Source organism: Oncorhynchus masou, chromosome 33 (genome assembly GCF_036934945.1).
Source record: "Oncorhynchus masou masou isolate Uvic2021 chromosome 33, UVic_Omas_1.1, whole genome shotgun sequence".
Classification (NCBI taxonomy): domain Eukaryota; kingdom Metazoa; phylum Chordata; class Actinopteri; order Salmoniformes; family Salmonidae; genus Oncorhynchus; species Oncorhynchus masou.
The window spans coordinates 17,948,451-17,972,671 of record NC_088244.1 but is presented as its reverse complement, the minus strand read 5'-3'; the positions used below and the strand labels follow the sequence as shown (position 1 = coordinate 17,972,671).

The 24,221-nt window shown below is 45.7% G+C and overlaps 1 protein-coding gene across 8 annotated transcripts in view; it reads right to left on the bottom strand.

The window, feature by feature from the left end:
• Positions 1-24,221, bottom strand: part of LOC135527932 (membrane-associated guanylate kinase, WW and PDZ domain-containing protein 1-like) — a 212,993-nt gene that overhangs the window by 107,103 nt on the left and 81,669 nt on the right. For all 8 annotated transcript variants that reach the window (XM_064956605.1, XM_064956606.1, XM_064956603.1 and 5 more), the window contains exon 2: positions 20,069-20,185. In XM_064956605.1, coding sequence (XP_064812677.1) covers positions 20,069-20,185 — 117 coding nt within the window. The remainder of the gene's footprint in view (positions 1-20,068; positions 20,186-24,221) is intronic.

Below are 24,221 nucleotides of genomic sequence, written 5' to 3'. Positions count from 1 at the left end.
AGTTGCCAGTCTGCATGGAACAGTCAGAGCTGTCAGTCTGCAAGAAGCCGCCAGAGCTGTCAATCTGCATGGAGCAGCCAGAGCCGATAGTCAGCGTGGAGCAGCCAGAGCCGTCAGTCAGCATGAAGCAGCCTGAGCCGTCAGTCTGCCAGGATCTGCCAGTCAGCCAGACACTTCCAGATCTGCCAGTCAGCCAGATTCTTCCAGATCTGCCAGTCAGTCAGACTCTTCCAGATCTGCCAGTCAGCGAGACTCTTCCAGATCTGCCAGACAGCCAGACTCTTCCAGATCTGCCAGTCAGCCAGACTCTTCCAGATCTGTCAGTCAGCCAGACTCTTCCAGATCTGCCAGTCAGCCAGACTCTTCCAGATCTGCCAGTCAGCCAGACTCTTCCAGATCTGCCAGTCAGCCAGACTCTTCCAGATCTGCCAGTCAGCCAGACTCTTCCAGATCTGCCAGTCAGCCAGACTCTTCCAGATCCGCCAGTCAGCCAGGATTTGCCGGATTCAACTGCCTGGCTGGGCTTCATCTCAGTACTGGGCTTCTTCTCAGTACTGGGCTTCCTCTCAGTACTGGGCTGCCCCTCAGTCCCGAGCTGCCCCTCAGTCCCGAGCTGCCCCTCAGTCCCGAGCTGCCTCAGTCCCGAGCTACTCCTCAGTTCAGTGGGGTTCTGGGTGAGGACTATTCGGCCATGGTCGGCGGCGAGGGTGGATCATCCCAAGACGCAAAGGGGAGGAACTATGACATTTATGGAGTGGGGTCCACGTCCCGAGCCGGAACCGCCACCATGGACAGACGCCCACCCGGACCCTCCCTATGGTTTTGAGGTGCGTTCGGGAGTCCGCACCTTAGGGGGGGGGGGGGTTCTGTCACGCCTTGGTCTTAGTATTTTGTGTTTTAGTTAATTAGTTGGTCAGGACAGGGTGTGACATGGGTTTATGTTTGTTGTATTTCTTAGTGGGGGTTTTTAGTTATTGGGATTGTGGCTGATTAGGGGTGTGTGTTGCATAGGTTTGGCTGCCTGAGGCGGTTCTCAATCAGAGTCAGGGGATTCTCGTTGTCTCTGATTGGGAACCGTATTTAGGTAGCCTGGGTTTCACTTTGTATTTCGTGGGTGATTGTTCCTGTCTCTGTGTTAGTGTTCACCAGACAGGCTGTATAGGTTTTTCACGTTCCGTTTGTTGTTTTTGTTATTTCATGTATTGTCATTTGTTCTATTAAAAACATGAGTAACCAACACGCTGCATTTCGGTCCGACTCTCTTTCGACAAACGAAGAACGCCGTTACAGGTACGTACATGTAGGTAGAGTTAATTAAAGTGACTATGCATAGATGACAACAGAGAGTGGCAGTGGTGTGGAGAGGAGAGGGGCATGCAAATAGTCTGGGTAGCCATTTGACTAGATGTTCAGGAGTCTTATGGCTTGGGGGGTAGAAACTGTTTTGAAGCCTCTTGGACCTAGACTTGGCGCTCCGGTACCGCTTGCCGTGTGGTATCAGGGAGAACAGTCTACGACTAGGGTGGCTGGAGTCTTTTTAGGGCCTTCCTCTGACACAGCCTGGTATAGAGGTTGGTGATGTGGACACCAAGGAACTTGAAGCTCTCAACCTGCTCCATTGCAGCCCCGTGGATGAGAATGGGGGCGTGCTCAGTCTTCTTTTTCCTGTAGTCCACAATCATCTCCTTCGTCTTGTTGTGATCTGTTCAGCCATGATGACACACAGAATTATTCTCTCTAGAATATCTAGGGACATGCTGTCCTCTGTTAGCGTTGTAGGTTTGAAATGCCTTTCAACGACTTGATAGAGGGATGAGGCAACTGTCTTTATCGAAGGGACAGTTTAGGGGGGGAAAGCAGGTCCCCAACTGTGCTGGTCTGGATGCAGGCTGGATGGAGTGAGTCTCAAAAGAAAGAGGGGAGAGAAAGAGCAGCCAGACACACAATGCTGCTGCTGCCCAAGCCCAGCACAACAGGCCATTCTTTCAGCTCCGCGACACAACACACAGCTGAGTCTCCGCTGCTATTCTCCTGCTGTTCCCCCTCTCCCCTTTACAATATGAGGAAAAACAGAGGGGGGGGTGAAGCGAGCAAATAGAGAGAAAGACTAATACAATCTTAAGCTTAATTATCCAGAAATCTGCTAAAATACACAAAAGACTCGAAGGTTTGTTATTTCGTTCTCCATACTAAAATCTCGGTCAGCACAGGCATGCAGGATGGAGGAATGAGAAAGGAGATTTAAACGTTCCATGGAAAGAGTACGCTGGGAGAGACAGAGAGGAGGGGGTTAGTAGACTGGCAAAGGCAGAGAGATAAGGGATAACGTCCTACAACAATAAGCGAGTGTGTCAACAGATCAGCGTTTAAATCAGCCCCTCCGCTGTCCAAATACTGTCTCGACGCACACACACACACACACACACAGACAGACAGACAGACAGACAGACAGACAGACAGACAGACAGACAGACAGACACACACAGACAGAGAGACAAGCTGCTCCGTTATCACACACACACACAGACACAAACACACAATCTGCTCCGCCATCACCCATCACATACACATACGGCACAATACATCACAGCTCATCAATATCACCAGAGATCTGCATATGCACTGATTCACTCAGCATTTTAGCTTAATAATGCACTGAATTATTCTCTCTCCCTCCCTCGCTCTACCCATCTATCATCCCCCACCACCTAATCCCAGAAGCTAGGGCATCACTACACGCAAGAGAAACGGTAAATGTCATATATTTACCTCAGTGGCGTTGCTGCTCCTCTCCCTCTATTTTATTCCACATGAATATTCCTAGCAGCGTACATCCAAACAGGCAGAGATCTTAGGGTTTTCCTCCCCCCAAAACCATCCATGGATCATCCAGTCATTCGCCTGTGGGCATAGTGCGAGCTAGCTCCTTCGCTTAGCTCACGCAGGCACACACAGGCAGGCAGACGGCTCGTAGGCAGCTGCCTTTTCCCCCACAAAACTCCACAACCAGAGCAGAGAAAATTAAAGGTCCAGCCCAGTTTAGAGGCTAAGCCAATGTGAGCTATTCACACTTCAGCTCCTATCTGGGGCCAATGGCTGCAGCCCCACAGCCGCCCCCACCGCTGCATGTATGCCCCCGCCCACAGCAACTCAGATACGTTCTCTCTCCCTCTTTCTCCAACACTCCGTATTTATCTCTATTTCTCTCTCTCTGTAAATCTCTCCCTCTGTAAACCTTCTACCCTCCCTCTTTCTCTCTTTTACACACACACTCATGACGTCGACCGACCCACGCTCCCTCCAGATAAAACTAGGCAGTCTCATCAGCCTCATGCAGGTCTCGTGACAATGAGGCAATCATCACTTTACAAGCAAGTGCTGACCTACGACAGGGGGTAAGAGATAGTGTAATGTTTGGGGGTAGGGTAAGGGTTGGGGCCAGTGATAGGTTCTGGGGGTACAGCATAAGTGTATGATTGGTCATAAAGATGGGGTAGGGTAAGGAATGGAACTATGGGTTGGGGCTAGATGATGTCAGAGTATGGATCAGGGATCTCCAAACATGTTCCTGGAGAGATACCCTCTTGTTGGTTTTCATTCCAACCCCAGTTGTACCTGACCGGATTCATCTCATCAACCAGCTAATTATTAGCGCTATATTAGGGTTTGAGCGAAAGCCTACAGGGCGGTAGCTCTCCAGGAAAAGGGTTGGAGAGCCCTGATACATACAGTGGGGCAAAAAAGTATTTAGTCAGCCAGCAATTGTGCAAGTTCTCCCACTTAAAAAGATGTGTGAGGCCTGCAATTTTCATCATAGGTCCATTCAACTATGACAGACAAAATGAGAAAAAAAATCCAGAAAATCACATTGTAGCATTTTTTATGAATTTATTTGCAAATTATGGTGGAAAATAAGTATTTGGTCACCTACAAACAAGCAAGATTTCTGGCTCTCACAGACCTGCAACTTCTTCTTTAAGAGGCTCCTCTGTCCTCCACTCGTTACCTGTATTAATGGCACCTTTTTGAACTTGTTATCAGTATAAAAGACACCTGTCCACAACCTCAAACAGTCACACTCCAAACTCCACTATGGCCAAGACCAAAGAGCTGTCAAAGGACACCAGAAATAAAATTGTAGACCTGCACCAGGCTGGGAAGACTGAATCTGCAATAGATAAGCAGCTTGGTTTGAAGAAATCAACGGTGGGAGCAATTATTAGGAAATGGAAGACATACAAGACCACTGATAATCTCCCTCGATCTGGGGCTCCACGCAAGATCTCACTTCGTGGGGTCAAAATGATCACAAGAACGGTGAGCAAAAATCCCAGAACCACACGGGGGGACCTAGTGAATGACCTGCAGAGAGCTGGGACCAAAGTAACAAAGCCTACCATCAGTAACACACTACGCCGCCAGGGACTCAAATCCTGCAGTGCCAGACGTGTCCCCCTGCTTAAGCCAGTACATGTCCAGGCCCGTCTAAAGTTTGCTAGAGAGTATTTGGATGATCCAGAAGAAGATTGGGAGAATGTCATATGGTCAGATGAAACCAAAATATAACTTTTTGGTAAAAACTCAACTCGTCGTGTTTGGATGACAAATAATGCTGAGTTGCATCCAAAGAACACCATACCTACTGTGATGCATGGGGGTGGAAACATCATGCTTTGGGGCTGTTTTTCTGCAAAGGGACCAGGACGACTGATCCGTGTAAAGGAAAGAATGAATGGGGCCATGTATCGTGAGATTTTGAGTGAAAACCTCCTGAAAATCAGCAAGTGCATTGAAGATGAAACGTGGCTGGGTCTTTCAGCATGACAATGATCCCAAACACACCGCCCGGGCAACGAAGGAGTGGCTTCGTAAGAAGCATTTCAAGGTCCTGGAGTGGCCTAGCCAGTCTCCAGATCTCAACCCCATAGAAAATCTTTGGAGGGAGTTGAAAGTCTGTGTTGCCCAGCAACAGCCCCAAAACATCACTGCTCTAGAGATCTGCATGGAGGAATGGACCAAAATACCAGCAACAGTGTGTGAAAACCTTGTGAAGACTTACAGAAAACGTTTGACCTCTGTCATTGCCAACAAAGGGTATATAACAAAGTATTGAGATAAACTTTTGTTATTGAGCAAATACTTATTTTCCACCATCATTTACAAATAAATTCATAAAAAATCCTACAATGTGATTTTCTGGATTTTTTTTCTCATTTTGTCTGTCATAGTTGAAGTGTACCTATGATGAAAATTACAGGCCTCTCTCATCTTTTTAAGTGGGAGAACTTGCACAATTGGTGGCTGACTAAATACTTTTTTGCCCCACTGTATGTATGTGAAAGCATGGGTTGAGTTGCTAGATGGTAAAGGTCCATTAAGTTTGGACTGGGACTAGATGCTGAGCTACAAAGAGGACTAGGGCATGGTTGAGAGATGTAGACCCAGAGTTACGCTAGATAAGCAGGGCAGGCCCATACCTGAATGAATACAGCTGCCTGCTACGTAGGGTTTATCCAACCTGCCCACCAACCATGTGAGTTGCCCTGGGGGGCAGGACTACAGCTCTAACTTTGTTTATTCACTCACCACCGGAGAAGGCCACACCAAAGAAACATTGATACAAGTAACCAATGAAGAGAAAAACTTGATTTAGCTCTAATCAGTAATAGTATGATCTAGATGTGTTGACATTAGTCTAGTCCGTAGTAAAACTGTAATTTGAGTGATTATTATGTGAATGTTTTTCTTGAAAAGAAAATGACTCATCTCCTCTAACAACCAAATGATGGGTTGAGAAATGACATTGGCAATAATATTCATAACGTAGCCTACATCAAAGTCTGAAACGCTGGAGAAATCTTAAGTTATTTGGCACGACAATGAGTGAGAACAGGAGAGAGCGTTAACAATAACATTAACAATTTTATTTATTTTTTACCTTTATTTAACCAGGCAAGTCAGTTAAGAACACGTTCTTATTTTCAATGATGGCCTGGGAACAATGGCTTAACTGCCTGTTCAGGGGCAGAACAACAGATTTGTACCTTGTCAGCTCGGGGGTTTGAACTCACAGCCTTCTGGTTACTAGTCCAACGCTCTAACCACTAGGCTACCCTGCCGCCCCAACAATAATGTTAACATTAACAATACTAACATTAACAATAATGTTAACATTATCAATACTAACATTAACAATAATGTTACCATTAACAATAACGTTAACATTAACAATAACATTAACAATACCGTTAACATTAACAATAACGTTAACATTAACAATAACATTAACAATACTACCATTAACAATAACGTTACCATTAACAATAACATTAACAATACTAACATTAACAATAATGTTAACATTAACAATAATGTTAACATTAACAATAACATTAACCTCTTGAACCTCTGGGGGCAGTATTTCATTTTTTGATAAAAAACGTTCCCGTTTTAAACAAGATATTTTGTCACGAAAAGATACTCGACTATGCATATAATTGACAGCTTTGGAAAGAAAACACTCTGACGTTTCCATAACTGCAAATATATTATCTGTGAGTGCCACAGAACTGATGCTACAGGCGAAACCAAGATGAAATTTCAAACAGGAAATGCCCCAGATTTTGAATGTGCTGTGTTCCAATGTCTCCTTATATGGCTGTGAATGCTCAAGGAATGAGCCTACACTTTCTGTCGTTTCCCCAAGGTGTCTGCAGCATTGTGACGTATTTGTATGCATACCATTGGAAGATTGACCATAAGAGACTACATTTACTAGGTGTCCGCCTGGTGTCCTCCGTCGAAATTATTGCGTAATCTCCAGCTGCATGCATGTTTCCATTTGGTTCAGAAGAGAAAGGCAACTGCCACGAATGATTTACCATCGAATAGATATGTGAAAAACACCTTGAGGATTGATTCTAAACAACGTTTGCCATGTTTCTGTCGATATTATGGAGTTAATTTGGAAAAAAGTTTGGCTTTGTAATGACTGAATTTTCGGTTTTTTTTCTTAGCCAAACGTGATGAACAAAACGGAGCGATTTCTCCTACACAAATAATCTTTTTGGAAAAACTGAACATTGGCTATCTAACTGAGAGTCTCCTCATTGAAAACATTCAAAATTCTTCAAAGGTAAATTATTTTATTTGAATGCTTTTCTTGTTTTTGTGAAAATGTTGCCTGCTGAATGCTAGGCTTAATGCTATGCTAGCTATCAATACTCTTACACAAATGCTTGTGTAGCTATAGTTGAAAAGCATATTTTGAAAATCTGAGATGACAGTGTTGTTAACAAAAGGCTAAGCATGTGAGCCAATATATTTATTTCATTTAATTTGCGATTTTCAAAAATAGTTAACGTTGCGTTATGGTAATGAGCTTGAGGCTATAATTACGCTCCCGGATACGGGATTGCTCGTCGCAAGAAGTTAACAATACTAACATTAACAATAACGTTAACATTAACAATACCGTTAACATTAACAATACTAACATTAACAATAACAATACTAACATTAACAATAACATTAACAATCATGTTAACACTAACAATACTAACATTAACAATAACAATACTAACATTAACAATACTAACATTAACAATAACATTAACAATCATGTTAACACTAACAATACTAACATTAACAATAATGTTAACGTTCACAATATTAATATTAACAATACCGTTAACATTAACAATACTAACATTAACAATACCGTTAACATTAACAATACTAACATTAACAATAACGTCAACATTAACACTACTAACATTAACAATAACGTTAACATTAACCATACTAACATTAACCATACTAACATTAACAATACTAACATTAACAACACTAACAATAACGTTAACAATACTACACTGTCATGGTAGATGTTTCCATGGGAAGGTACCATTTCCAAACATGTTACTGTAGATCTCACCTGCATCACTAAAGCTACCCACAAAACCCTGGCTTCAGTGGATGAACACCAAATGACACCCACAACGTGTCTCTATAGTACTGAAGACTAGTGAAACAGAATAGGATAGTAGCCCGATGTAGACAACAAAGGGAGCCAAGCAGAGGGAAGGATGGAGCCAAGCAGAGGGAAGGATGGAGCCAAGCAGAGGGAAGGATGGATCCAAGCAGAGGGACGGATGGAGCCAAGCAGAGGGAAGGATGGAGCCAAGCAGAGGGAAGGATGGAGCCAAGCAGAGGGAAGGAGGGAACCAAGCAGAGGGAAGGATGGAGCCAAGCAGGAGGGAAGGAGGGAGCCAAGCAGAGGGAAGGAGGGAGCCAAGCAGAGGGAAGGAGGGAGCCAAGCAGAGGGAAGGATGGAGCCAAGCAGAGGGAAGGATGGAGCAAAGCAGAGGGAAGGATGGAGCCAAGCAGGAGGGAGGGAGGGAGCCAAGCAGAGGGAAGGAGGGAGCCAAGCAGAGGGAAGGAGGGAGCCAAGCAGAGGGAAGGATGGAGCCAAGCAGAGGGAAGGATGGAGCCAAGCAGAGGGAAGGATGGAGCAAAGCAGAGGGAAGGATGGAGCCAAGCAGGAGGGAAGGAGGGAGCCAAGCAGAGGGAAGGAGGGAGCCAAGCAGAGGGAAGGAGGGAGCCAAGCAGAGGGAAGGATAGAGCCAAGCAGAGGGAAGGATAGAGCCAAGCAGAGGGAAGGATGGAGCCAAGCAGGAGGGAAGGAGGGAGCCAAGCAGAGGGAAGGAGGGAGCCAAGCAGAGGGAAGGAGGGAGCCAAGCAGAGGGAAGGAGGGAACCAAGCAGAGGGAAGGATAGAGCCAAGCAGAGGGATGGAGGGAGCCAAGCAGAGAGAAGGAGGGAGCCAAGCAGAGGGAAGGATGGAGCCAAGCAAAGGGAAGGAGGGAACCAAGCAGAGGGAAGGAGGGAGCCAAGCAGAGGGAAGGAGGGAGCCAAGCAGAGGGAAGGAGGGAACCAAGCAGATGGAAGGATGGAGCCAAGCAGAGGGAAGTAGGGAGCCAAGCAGAGGGAAGTAGGGAGCCAAGCAGAGGGAAGGAGGGAGCCATGCAGAGGGAAGGAGGGAGCCAAGCAGAGGGAAGGATGGAGCGGCTGCTATTTTTAGTGTTTCAGGATTAATAATTTCTCACCCTGTGATCCTCTGATTGTTTGGTGAGAAATTATAGATGGCCACATGAACATTTCCTGTCTCCCATCAATCAGGATGTAGTCTATCATACCTTCCACCTGGAGGTAGCTGGCCGAACTCACTAAGACACACACAGACAAACACAATATACTGCATGTATGTTAACAAACACTATCATAAGATCACACACATACGCACAATACAGGAGTCACACAAACACTATCATAAGATCACACAATACAGGAGTCACACAAACACTATCATAAGATCACACACATACACACAATACAGGAGTCACACAAACACTATCATAAGATCACACACATACACACAATACAGGAGTCACACAAACACTATCATAAGATCACACACATACACACAATACAGGAGTCACACAAACACTATCATAAGATCACACACAAGGGAGTCAAATATCTCAAGAAATCTGACAGAAACAGTGAATCTTAGTTCATCATCAATAGTTTATTTTTGGGGGATTTTGCCAATCCTCCAAAACACGATAGTAACATAATTGCAGTCCATCGTCCACCATTCATTCCATATCACTAGATTCCTTGGAAGAATGTCATGATGCTTTCCTGCTCTATTAATAGTAGGGAGAGATTGGACATGGTTTATTCAGACATGTGTGCTCTCTGTTCTCTCTCTCTCTGATCCCTAGACAGTTATGGCTCCCAAATTGGCCCGAGCAGATCGGCAGGATGGAGAAGGCAGGACTAGAGTCCACCTCTGAGCCAATGAGCTAGTCAACGAGGAAGTGATAAACTCAGAGAGTAAGCCTCATCAGATTGCACTCTGGGAAGAGAGTGATCTAACCAATCAGAATGATCCCTAAAAACTGACCTAAAGACAACCTTGACCTAAAAAGGGGTCTCTTCAGTCAAAACTGGTCACCATAGATATGTTAAAAATGATACACTGTTTCCTTATACTGTAGATTCTTTGAAAATCCCACTGTAAATATGGTTTTGTTGAGTAAATTAATTCAAACATGCATCATTGTAGCACTCAAATTATTCAATTTTAAATGTATTTCTGAATCCTGGTGATTGGGCTTGCTTGATTGAATAGGGCCCCAAACTGCATTTCTATCTTGGAAATATCTGGTATCAGAATGAATGTTGGATGACTTTACACAGACCTGCTATCAGAATGAATGGTGGATGACTTTACACAGACCTGCTATCAGAATGAATGGTGGATGACTTTACACAGACCTGCTATCAGAATGAATGGTGGATGACTTTACACAGACCTGCTATCAGAATGAATGGTGGATGACTTTACACAGACCTGCTATCAGAATGAATGGTGGATGACTTTACACAGACCTGCTATCAGAATGAATGGTGGATGACTTTACACAGACCTGCTATCAGAATGAATGGTGGATGACTTTACACAGACCTGCTATCAGAATGAATGGTGGATGACTTTACACAGACCTGCTATCAGAATGAATGGTGGATGACTTTACACAGACCTGCTATCAGAATGAATGGTGGATGACTTTACACAGACCTGCTATCAGAATGAATGGTGGATGACTTTACACAGACCTGCTATCAGAATGAATGGTGGATGACTTTTCACAGACCTGCTATCAGAATGAATGGTGGATGACTTTACACAGACCTGCTATCAGAATGAATGCTGGATGACTTAACACAGACCGTTATGTTCCTAGGTGTAGACTCTGTAGTGACAAAACAAAACCAATGGAATATCAAGCATTTCGCTTCACCTGCAATAACATCTGCTAAATATGTGTTTGATCTTAAGACCATCCAATTGCTCCTTGGTGTCAAACAATCTCGTAGAAAGTAAAAATCATCACTATATCAGCAGAAGCAGAAGGTCCCAGAGTAAGGAGATAAATATTTCAGATTGTTTTGGATGATCTGCACATTGGTATAAGGAATAGTAAAGTCAAAGGCTGCCACCCCCAGTGCCCTCCACCACCCACTCCTACTGCTGGGTTGTCAATCACACAAAGTGTGTGTGTGTGTTTACATCATTGGGGTTTAATACGGCTTCAAAAGACATATGACACACAACAAATATGTTGTGTTCATACATACACACAATCTGCCTACACACACACAACAACACACACTACTCAGCACCTGTCATCATGTCATTAAAATGCACAAACACATTTGCCCAACTTCCTTGACGCTATCGCTTTGACGTTACCATTCCGCTATCGTTTCTTCCTCTCGTACCGAATGCCTAGATTTGTTAGCGCAGGCGCTAGTCTGGCTACATGAAGGAAATATTAACCGAGTGACTGTGAAAAGCAGGCTAACAGAAGCTTGTGCCCATCCATTAGAGGACTGAATGACCAACATTAGCATGAGGCTCTCTGGCAGCACCCTGCAATGCAGCGACACACACAATGGCGAGTGCCACGCTTCCCCCCTGCCATTCCCCCAGAAAAGCCCTTTTGTTCCCACAGCATCTGGACCTGACCTCCATGCATTCTGGGGCTGGTGACCCCCCTCAACCCCCTCATCTCCTATCCACCCCTTTTGAAAAAACTACTCTGCCTCCACAGCAACCCCCCTCTCTAGCCGTGGTTCTACACCTGCATTGCTTGCTGTTTGGGGTTTTAGGCTGGGTTTCTGTACAGCACTTTGAGATATCAGCTGATGTACGAAGGGCTATATAAATACATTTGATTTGATTTGATATCCTACTCTGTCTCCACAGCAACCCCCCCTCTCTATCCTACTCTGCCTCCACAGCGACCCCCCCTCTCTATCCTAATCTGCCTCCACAGCAACCCCACCTTTCTATCCTACTCTGCCTCCACAGCGACCCCCCCTCTCTATCTTACTCTGCCTCCACAGCGACCCCCCCTCTCTATCTTACTCTGCCTCCACAGCGACCCCCCCTCTCTATACTACTCTGCCTCCACAGCGACCCCCTCTCTATCCTTCTCTGCCTCCACAGTAATCCCCCCTCTCTATCCTACTCTGCCTCCACAGCAACCCCTCCTCTCTATTCTACTCTGCCTCCACAGCAACCCCCCCTCTCTATACCAGTCTGCCTCCACAGTGACCCCATCTCTATATCCTTCTCTGCCTCCACAGTAATCCCCCTCTCTATCCTACTCTGCCTCCACAGCGACCCCCCTCTCTATCCTACTCTGCCTCCACAGCAAACCCCTCTCTATATCCTATTCTGCCTCCACAGCAACCCCCCTCTCTATACTAGTCTGCCTCCACAGTGACCCCCTCTGTCTATCCTACTCAGCCTCCACAGCAAACCCCCCTCTCTATACTAGTCTGCCTCCATAGCGACCCCCTCTCTATCTTACTCTGCCTCCACAGCGACCCCCCTCTCTATCTTACTCTGCCTCCACAGCGACCCCCCTCTCTATACTACTCTGCCTCCACAGCGACCCCACCTTTCTATCCTACTCTGCCTCCACAGCGACCCCCCTCTCTATCTTACTCTGCCTCCACAGCGACCCCCCCTCTCTATACTACTCTGCCTCCACAGCGACCCCCCCTCTCTATACTACTCTGCCTCCACAGCAACCCCTCCTCTCTATTCTACTCTGCCTCCACAGCAACCCCCCCTCTCTATACCAGTCTGCCTCCACAGTGACCCCATCTCTATATCCTTCTCTGCCTCCACAGTAATCCCCCCTCTCTATCCTACTCTGCCTCCACAGCGACCCCCCCTCTCTATCCTACTCTGCCTCCACAGCAAACCCCCTCTCTATATCCTATTCTGCCTCCACAGCAACCCCCCCTCTCTATACTAGTCTGCCTCCACAGTGACCCCCTCTGTCTATCCTACTCAGCCTCCACAGCAAACCCCCCCCTCTCTATACTAGTCTGCCTCCATAGCGACCCCCCACTCTCTATACTAGTCTGCCTCCACAGCAACCCCCATTTCTATCCTACTCTGCCTCCACAGCAACCCCCCCCCCCTATACTACTCAGCCTCCACAGCAAACCCCCCTCTCTATACTAGTCTGCCTCCACAGCAACCCCCCTCTCTATCCTACTCTGCCTCCATAGCGACCCCCCCACTCTCTATACTAGTCTGCCTCCACAGCAACCCCCATTTCTATCCTACTCTGCCTCCACAGCAACCCCCCCCTATACTACTCTGCCTCCACAGTAATCCCCCTCTCTATGCTACTCTGCCTCCACAGCGACCCCCCTCTCTATGCTACTCTGCCTCCACAGCGACCCCTCCTCTCTCTCCTACTCTGCCTCCACAGCGACCCCCTCTCTATACTACTCTGCCTCCACAGCGACCCCTCCTCTTTCTCCTACTCTGCCTCCACAGCGACCCCTCCTCTCTCTCCTACTCTGCCTCCACAGCGACCCCCCCTCTTTATTCTACTCTGCCTCCACAGCGACCCCCCCTCTCTTCTACTCCTTCTTCAGACTGCCTACACCTCCCCTAACCACCCCTTTCTTTCAGTTACAGAGTGCAGCAGTCTCTGGCTCCTTGAAAAGAAGGTCTGTGTACTAGTGGGCCTTACACAAAGCCTGCAAATTAAAAAATGAAAAAGAGGAAAAAAGCTCCACGGCTACTTGCCATCTGTCCCTCTGGTTTGGACGTGCCTGGCCTAGTGTGCCTGCCTCCCCCTCCCTTTCCTTCACCTCATCCCCACCCCCAACTCCCAACCTCCAAACCCACTCTCCCTTCTCCTTCCTTCACCTCATCCCCACCTCAACCTCCAACCCCTCCCCACCTCCCCTTCCTTCACCTCATCCCCACCCTCATCCCCACCCCCAACCTACAACCCCACCTCCCCTTCCTTCACCTCATCCCCACCCCCAACCTCCAACCCCACCTCCCCTTCCTTCACCTCATCCCCACCCCCAACCTCCAACCTCACCTCCCCTTCCTTCACCTCATCCCCACCCCCAACCTCCACCCCCACCCCCCTTCCTTCACCTCATCTCCACCCCCAACCTCCAACCCCACCTCCCCCGATTCCCTTTTTCGCTTATATACACACCATCAACCACAATCACATTCTGCCAAGCATTTCCCTCCTTGCTCCCCTGCATACATCACAGGCTTCACCGAACGGATGGTAGATGGCGACAATGAAGGAGACGGAGAAGGAAGGAATAAGAAGAGCTGCCACTTGCCTGGATGTGGAGAGACGGAGAAGGATAGAATAAGAAGAGCTGCCACTTGCCTGGATGTGGAGAGACGGAGCCAGTGAATCAAGCCGTAATCCTTTCTTTGTGTGAGCTGCAAACAGAGAAATTTGTCTCCCAACAATGATTTCCCCAGCTCGGCGGTGGAGTAGAAAATGGGAAAGCGAGAGAGTGAGGTTGAATGAGAGGGAGGCAGAGAGTGAGAGAGAGAGAGCAGAAACGGAGAGACAGCAGGAGCGTGTGACAGAGAGAGAGCCACCGTCAAGCTACAGGGACGCTGACAATCAGTAGAGGATTTGAAATGAAAGAGAGGAGAGAGAGGGGGCAGAGAGATAATGTGGGGGAGGGATGGAGGGTTGGTCGGTTGGTTTGCTAGGTGACTCTAACACTGGGATAATGCTGAGATAACCTTCATGTTGGAGCAGAGCAGCAGCTGTAGACGTGAGATGGAAATGAATCCCGAGAGAGAGAGAGAAAGCGAGAGAGAGAAGCTTCTCTGTCAATTGTGACATTTGCGGCACATGATAACAAAGGCCATCTGTAGCAGCAGGGCTGGGAAGGAGGGAGAAAGGGAAGGAGGGGGTGGGGAGTTCACATGGCGAGTGTCCTCTTCCTAGAAACACAAAGCAACACTCGAGCCTGTGGCAGAGAAACAAGCACCTGTTAGAGTCAGGCATGGGGAGACAAGAAGTGGGCAGAGAGACAACAACACATGTGCTGGGAAAGGGGGAGGAGAAGGAGGGAGACAAAGGGAAAGAGAGGACAGAGAAGGAGTGTGGGTCCATTTTATTTCACTGCTTTGGGAGTTAAAGATTTGTCTTGTCATGTCATAGAACCATTTGAATTTAATTGAAATCGGTGGCATGGAACTGGGAGAAAGAGAGAGAGATGTTGAGAGAGGAAAAAACACAAACATGGACAGACATGATTAGGGTTGCCAAATTCCAGTAACTTTTGCAAAATGTCAAGGTTTTCCGGAAATCCTGGTTGGAGGGTTCAGGATTTCCTGCTTCCGGGAATTTTCCAACTGGGATTTCTGAAAAACCTATCCAAAAATTTTAGGGCCAGACGATTTTAATTTCAGATTTAACCAAATAAGAAGGAGTATTTCCTATGAATGATTAAACAGGGGCTCATCTTTGTGCATTTATCAATGGCTATATCCAGGGGCAACTATCTGACTAAGCACTGGTCTCTCTGGCTCCCTTTATTTTAACCATCCCTCTTCTCCACATTACTCTGCCCAGGGTTCCCCACTGAAATACAGGTGAACGTGTGAAGGCAACAAGAATTGCATGTGTGTTTATCCACAATCGCTTGTCTTTCCCCTAGGAAGGAGATCAAGATTCCAAAAGCAGTCAGTGGTGTAGTGCTTAGCCAACTCCCTGATCATGCCATGGCATAAATAGTGTATGTTTGGCAAGAAAGGAGCTGACGAAAACACATACAGATGTGTGACCATACTTTATTCAACAGGCGTGGGAGGGTAGCCTAGTGGATATAGTGTTGGACCAGTAACCGGAAGGTTGCAAGTTCAAATCCCTGAGCTGACAAGGTACAAATCTGTTGTTCTGCCCCTGAACAGGTGGTTTTATTATTATTATTTTTTCTACCTTTATTTAACCTCTTGTGACTCCCCATCCCGCATCCTTGAGCGTAATCATCGACTGACACTAATTAGCATAAAGCAACGGACATAAATATTCCTAGAAAATATACCTATTCATGAAAATCACAAATGAAATATATTGAGACACAGCTTAGCCTTTTGTTAATCACCCAGTCATCTCAGATTTTCAAAATATACTTTACAGCCAAAGCAAGACAAGCATTTGTGTAAGTTTATCGATAGCCTAGCATAGCATTTTGTCCAGCTAGCAGCAGGTAACTTGGTCACGGAAATCAAAAAAGCAATCAAATTAAATCGTTTACCTTTGATGAGTTTCAGGATGTTTTCACTCACGAGACTCCCAGTTAGATAGCAAATGTTCATTTTTTTCCCAAAATATTATTTTTGTAGGCGAAATAGCTCCGTTTGTTCTTCACGTTTGGCTTGCGATCACTACAACGGCAAAAAATATTCCAAATTTGCTCCATAATATCGACAGAAACATGGCAAACGTTGTTTATAATCAATCCTCAAGGTGTTTTTCAAATATCTATTCCATAATATATCCACGGGGACAATTAGTTTTTCAGTAGGACCGATTGGAATAATGGCTACCTCTGTATTTTACGCGAGAGTCACTCTGGGAGCCATCAGGTGACCATTTGCGCAATGTAGCCGCTTACGGGTATTCTTCAACATAAATGCGTAAAACTACGTCACAGTGCTGTAGTCACCTTGGGGAATACGGAGAAAGAGTAATCTGGTTGATAGCCCATTCACTGCTCTATACGGACGCATTGGAACGCAGCTCTTTCAAAACATGAGGCACTTCCGGATTGGATTTTTCTCAGGCTTTCGCCTGTAACATCAGTTCTGTTATACTCACAGACAATATTTTTACAGTTTTGGAAACTTTAGAGTGTTTTCTATCCTAAGCTGTCAATTATATGCATATTCTAGCATCTGGTCCTGACAAAATATCCTGTTTACTACGGGAACGTTATTTTTCCAAAAATGAAAATTCTGGCCACAAATGGTTTTAACTCGGCAAGTGAGTTAAGAACAAATTCTTATTTTTAATGACGGCCTAATTGGGCAACTGCCTGTTCAGGGGCAGAATGACAGATTTGTACCTTGTCAGCTCAGGGGTTTGAACTTGCTACCTTCCGGTTACTAGTCCATTGCGCTAACCACTAGGCTACCCTGTCGCCCCACTGTTCCTAGGCCGTCATTGAAAATAAGAATTTGTTCTTAGCTGACTTGCCTAGTTAAATAAAAGGAAAAATAAAACACACAAAAAAAACGTCATGTTGGATTTGGTGGAACCGCCAGGACAGTATGGATGTTTTGGGAATTCCTGCTCTTTCTGTCCTCTGAGCCTGGGTCATTTCCCCATCTCCCTGTTGGGATATTTTCTAGAGCTCAACATGTTCATCACATAATCAGGCAGCAAATCTATTTTCAATATATCAGAACATCATAATCCCAGTCAGGCTACCGGGAGAGCAGCTCATAGAGGATTTAGCAGTCACATGGCCCAGGCAGAAAGAGAGAGAGAGAGAAGGATACAAAGAGAGAGAGAGAAAAGTCTTCGAAAGCCAAGTTAACAAACAGATCACAGACCATTTCGAATCCCACCATACCTTCTCCGCTATGCAATCTGGTTTCCGAGCTGGGTGCACCTCAGCCACGCTCATCATAACCTACATCATAACTGCCATCGATAAAATGGCAGCTTTCGACTCTGTCAATCACCGTATTCTTATCGGCAGACTCAATAGCCTTGGTTTCTCAGATGATTGCCTCGCCTGGTTCACCAACTACTTCTCAGACAGAGTTCAGTGTGTCAAAGAGAGAGATACAGAGAGAAAGAGGGATACAGAGTGAGAGAGAAAGAGAGATACAAGGAGAGAGAGAGATACAGAGTGAGAGAGAAAGAGAGAGAGAAAGAGAGATACAGAGTGAGAGAGAGAGAAAGAGAGAGAGAGAGATACAGAGAGAAAGAGGGATACAGAGTGAGAGAGAAAGAGAGATACAAAGAGAAAGAGAGATACAGAGAGAAAGAGGCATAGAGAGGAGAGAGATACAGAGAGAAAGAGGGATACAGAGTGAGAGAGAAAGAGAGATACAAAGAGAAAGAGAGATACAGAGTGAAAGAGAGATACAAGGAGAGAGAGGGATACAGAGTGAGAGAGAGAGAAAGAGAGAGAGAGAGATACAGAGAGAAAGAGGGATACAGAGTGAGAGAGAAAGAGAGATACAAAGAGAAAGAGAGATACAGAGAGAAAGAGAGATACAAGGAGAGAGAGGGATACAAAGTGAGAGAGAAAGAGAGATACAAGGAGAGAGAGAGAGATACAGAGAGAAAGAGAGATACAAGGAGAGATAGAGATACAGAGTGAGAGAGAAAGAGAGATACAAAGAGAAAGAGAGATACAGAGTGAGAGGGAGATACAGAGAGAAAGAGGGAAAGAGAGAGAGAGAGAGAGAGATACAGAGAGAAAGAGGGATACAGAGTGAGAGAGAAAGAGCGATACAAAGAGAAAGAGAGATACAGAGAGAAAGAGGGAGAGAGATACAGAGAGAAAGAGGGAGAGAGATACAGAGAGAAAGAGGGATACAGAGTGAGAGAGAAAGAGCGATACAAGCAGAGAGAGAGATACAGAGAGAAAGAGGCATAGAGAGGAGAGAGAAAGAGAGATACAAGGAGAGAGAGATACAGAGAGAAAGAGGGATACAGAGTGAGAGAGAGAAAATTAGGGATACAGAGGGGGACGAGAGAGAGAGAAGGAGGGACAGATAGAGAGAGAAAGAGGGATACAGAGGTAGAGAGAGAAAGAGGAATATAGAGAGATAGAGAGAAAGAATGATACAGAGGAGAGAGAAAGAGGGATACAGAGAGGAGAGAGAGAGCAGGGGGACACAGAGAGTGAATGAGAGAGAGAGAGAGGAGGGACAGAGAGAGAGAGAAAGAGGGATACAGAGAGATAGAGAGAGAAAGAGGGATACAGAGAATGAGAGAAAGAGGGATGCAGAGAGGGAGAGAAAGAGGGAAGAGAGGGAGAAAGAGGGATACAGAGAGATAGAGAGAGAAAGAGGGATACAGAGAACGAGAGAAAGAGGGATGCAGAGAGGGAGAGAAAGAAGGATACCGAGAGAGCAAATGGGAGAAAAAGAGAGACAAAAAAGAAGAGGTAAAGCCACACACACACACACACACACACACACACACACACACACAGTTTCACATCCCAGATGCATAAAGAGGTGCTGTGTGGTAGGAAAGGGAATGTCTCTCTCCACTGATGGGATTTTGCTTGTGACTGAGACATGTGATCATGAAAACAACGTCCCCACTGAGAACATCACAACAGCCACACACACATGCAGCCAAACACACACTCACACACGTGAGCAACTGCTGTCAGGTCCTTGACAATATACACGGTGGTTGATTAGCAGGGCTTCATTGATTCAGAGGAAGGTTCACGGCCTATCCACAACAGACCACTCGACCAGAATATTTTGAATGTAAAGCTCCACTTTCAAAAACATCCTATTCAAATGTATCAGCGACTAAGTGGAGTAAACTGTCACATAATGTTGTACTGCAGAAGTGTACCATGCCCAGCACCAATCACATCCAACAGACAATGAGCTGACCACACAGTACACAGTTGTCTGCTCTGGCATCCACCCAGGTCATTGGCCCACCACACCACACACTGTACTGTAGTTAAGTGAAACATCTGGGAGGGCAGATTTCCAGTGTCGGGAGGACAAGTGGATCACTGGCGTTCCAAAAACCCAGAACATTTTTATTAGATTACGGTACATCTGAATGGCTTATTTGTGTCTACTCACTTAGAAAAATGGGTTTTTGGGCTGTCCCCATAGGAGAACCCTTTTTGATTCCAGTTAGAACCCTTTTTGGATCCCATATAGAACCCTCTCTGGAAATGGTTCTACATGGAACCCACAGCCGAAGAACCCTTTAAGGTCCTAGATAGCACCTTTTTTTCTAAGAGTGTATGTTCCTTTATGGGTGGGGAGGGAGGGGGGATATTATGAGGAGTTAGAGGGAAAGATGAGGTGGGGTGAAAGGGGAGGCAGAGGAGGAATATTGTGAGGATGATGAGGAGTTTTAGGAGGAGGAAGACGAAGATGAGACTGAAGATTAGGGGGTGGAACTCACAAGGCATAGCATGGTGGTAGAGGTTAGCTCTGATGGTCTGTTGCAGCTCATGGTCGGGGGAGGACTTCTGAAACCTCAGGCTCAGATAGTGCTTCAAGTCCTTGTTCAGCTTGTTACCTGCACAGGGAAACCACACAGGAACAATGGTTATGCCTCATTTCATAAAACACAATTTGCATAGCAAATTTGAACATTTTGTGTGCCAGGTGTTGGATCTGTATGTGCTTCAGCCCACTCCTCTGAGTATTGTTGTCATGCCATACATGTGTTGTTTACCAAGGAATTACATGTTTCTTTTGGTTTCACAAGTAGCACATGTAATTCCTGTCTGGCAGTGGCAGTATATTCATTACACTCTGGTGAAGTCATCATTTTGGGACCAAATCAGAGCTGGTTGATTAGCAGCAGTGAATGTTTCAGCTGCCACATAGCTGATGGACCTCACCACATCTGCTCAACTTCACCCACAGGCACACACAGAGAGAGAGAGAGAGAGAGAGGAGGGGGAAGGAAGGAAGAAGAAAAGAGAAAGACAGAAATAGATAGAGAGAAATTGTGAGAGGGGGAAGTAGAGAGAGCGAGAGAGAGAAATGGAGAGAAAGAGAAAGATAAGACAGACATGCACAAACAGCAAGCGAGGTGGGCTGAGGTAATTGAGAACAACAGTTCCCTGATTTGCTAAGAGCTGCCAGGTTCAGTCAGCATCTGTCCAATCAGGGCCCCTGACGCACTCCCTCTCTGCTGTGTTTGAATGAAGCCCTCAGTCTCCCAGAAGGAGAGGAGTCACAATGGGGCCAGATGGCCAGGGCTCTCTCTCACGCCAGGGTCTCATTTAGGACCGTTTAATGATCTCCAAATATATCATCCATGTCTGGGGAGCTGGCCAGCCATTTTGGGGGCATTGGCCAGCTTCTCTCCACACAGACCCCTGACCATGATGGAAGCTGCTTATTAATATATATTGTAATGACACTACGCAATGTATATAGATCGTTAAACACATAATACAACATGTTTAACATGAACAGTCATATTAAATAAAAATAGATTTATTTGTTATAATTTTTTGAAGAAAATGGGGTATTTTATAGCTATAATATGTAACTTTCTGGGTGACCCGAGCAAATTTGCATAGACATGTGAGTTATAGATCAGTTCTATGTGTGATATTTCTATGCTTCCCGTTCTTAAGTATCGTTTTTGCATCTTTTATTTTCGGTTTTGTACACCAGCTTCAAACAGCTGAAAATACTATATTTTTAGTTATGAAAAATATATTTCACAGCAGTTTAGATGGTACAATGATTAACGACACAATGATTGCTTGTTTTGTCACAAACTGAAATTAGGCAAACTATTTTGAATTTTTCTGCATAGTGCATCTTTAAATGGCTGGTTATATTATTAGAAAGGAAAAGTTTAGTTCTTCGTAGCTAAAATGTGTTCACCATTTGAGAGTATATACCACTTACTAGTAGCCACTTGAAGTTCAGCAAATCAGCTACTCAGAGATGAATTCAACTTCTGATTATAACTAATCAACTAATTGAGGTTATGATTATTACTTGACCCCCTGATTAGTTAGAAACAAAAATGATTTGGGAACAAAAGCCTGCTCATAGATGTAGAACAGAACAGATTGGCCTATCGAATAAAATAGCTATAGAACTGTTTCAGACAGACAGACATCTGTCACACAGCCGTGTGGCCCTGCATCACCTCATCTTCCCATGGACTCACACAGCTTAACCACAGACCACACATAAATCTATGTCCACCCCAACCAGCCTGTTCACAACTTACAGTACAGACTCACTTTCAGTTTTACCAATGCAACACCCACAACCCTAATGCAACCTCTGACCTATATACACTTAGAAAAAAAGTTTCCAAAAGGGTCTGGCAGCTGTACTTACAGGACCTTCAAACTCCACTCTGGACCTGGAAGCCAGTTCCACTGCATGTTTTCCCATTGCGCCCCTCTAACCAGGAACTGATTTAGACCTGGGACTCCAGGTGTGTGCAGTTAATTATCAGGCAGAACAGAAAACGAGCTGGCTCCCAACCTCGTGGGGTAAGAGTTGACTACCCCTGCAGAAGTAGACGCCTTTGTGGGAAAAAAATGGCTCTACCTCGAACCAAAAGGATTCTTCAAAAGGTTATCCTACAGTATACACTTTTCTAAGAGTGTACTGTATACCCGAGGCACAGCATCTCAATGATAGAGGCGTCACTACAGACCCTGGTTTGATCCCGGGTTATATCACAACCGGCCGTGACCGGGAGTCCCATAGTGCGGCGCACAATTGGCCCAGCATCGTCCGGGTGAGCGAAGGGTTTGTAAATAACAACTTGTTCTTAACAGACATGCCTGGTTAAACAAACACATAAAGAAATATAGCACCAATGAGTGAGTCCTCACAGATACAGCATCAAAGGGAACATTATCAAATGACCATTCCATCCCCAAGAATAAACAACGATATTCAGTTCAGCCTAAACTCATAGAAATACAACCATTCCATGTTGTCAGGGTAGGAATCTGAAACACTGCCCAGCAGCCAGCGTGCTCTGCTGTATTTTTCCGTTCCCCTACACACACAGCCCTCTGTGTAATTCTGTGCGAGCAAAGCACAGTCAGGTAATTGTTACCTAGCAACCAGCCAATCCTGACAACCATCGTTACGGTCCCTGCTAGGCAAGCAGCCTGCATTCAGACTAAAAACATTTAGAAATACAAGCTAGCACAAACACACATCAGTGTGCGCACGCACACACGCACGCACGCACGCACGCAAACACACACACACACACACACACACACACACACACACACACACACACACACACACACACACACACACACACACACACACACACACACACACACACACACACACAGGTCAATGGACAAGGTTTAGTCCTCTAAAACATGGGTACATTAGATGTGTCATAGGGATAACATGTCTTATAATCGCTATCATCAGAATAGTCGTATACATGTGATTTACCATCACTCATGAAAAATACTATACATCTTCCTCAATCCTGAGCCCCAGTAGTATCCCCTGGGTGGGGACCACCATTAGGCATTACATCACCTCTCTTGTGGCTGGGGAGAGCTGGTACAGAGCTGGAACAGAGCAGGCAGGGTGCAGGCAGCCCAGGTGTCATGCCCCATCAATGATGAAGTCATCAAATATTTAAGATTTTCAAGGATTTACAGCCATGTGCAGCAGGGATTATTTCAAACACAGTGTGGCACAGTGTGTGTGTGTGTGTGTGTGTGTGTGTGTGTGTGTGTGTGTGTGTGTGTGTGTGTGTGTGTGTGTGTGTGTGTGTGTGTGTGTGTGTGTGTGTGTGTGTGTGTGTACTTGCGTGAGATTGAGAGTGTATGTGCTGCTGTTTCTCTCTCTCCACACAGGCACAGTTAAATAAACACACAGAGAAATTCCGTACACATATGCACGCACAGGAATGAGACAAGCATGACCACTGCTAACATTTACCAAATCGAAAATCAACGCAACCGCCATACATACACACACAAGATACGTTGATGTTTCAATATTCTTCGATTGTCCTGATCCCATTTTTGATAGACAATGAGTTCATCAGTGATGGAGTGGGAAGCCGAGGAAAATCCCTCCAAGAACACTCTGCCCCAGATAAGGAGTTGAGGAACACACAGAGGTCAAGGAGACATCTCTACACACACACACAGTCTCTGCTTCTCCCTGACAGACATGAAGGGTGCGTTCATAAATTCACTCTTGCTATCTACTCTGATTTCAGAGCACTCTCGTCTGAGTGTGCCAGAGTGCAGAATAACTGATGAATTTACGAACGCTGAAAACCCGCTGAATATGTCCGGTGTTAAGGAGGAGGTGAGGCAACTCGGAGGAGTGTGGTGTCAGGAAAACAACCTCTCACTCAACGTCAACAAAACAAAGGAGATGATCGTGGGCTTCAGGAAACAGCAGAGGGTGCGCCCCCCTATCCACATCGATGGGACGGTAGTGGAGAAGGTTGAAAGTTTTTAAGTTCTTCTGCGTAGGTCAGTACAGGTGCATCAAAGCAGGGACCGAGAGGCTGAAAAACAGATTCTATCTAAAGGCCATCTGACTGTTAAACAACCATAACTAACACAGAG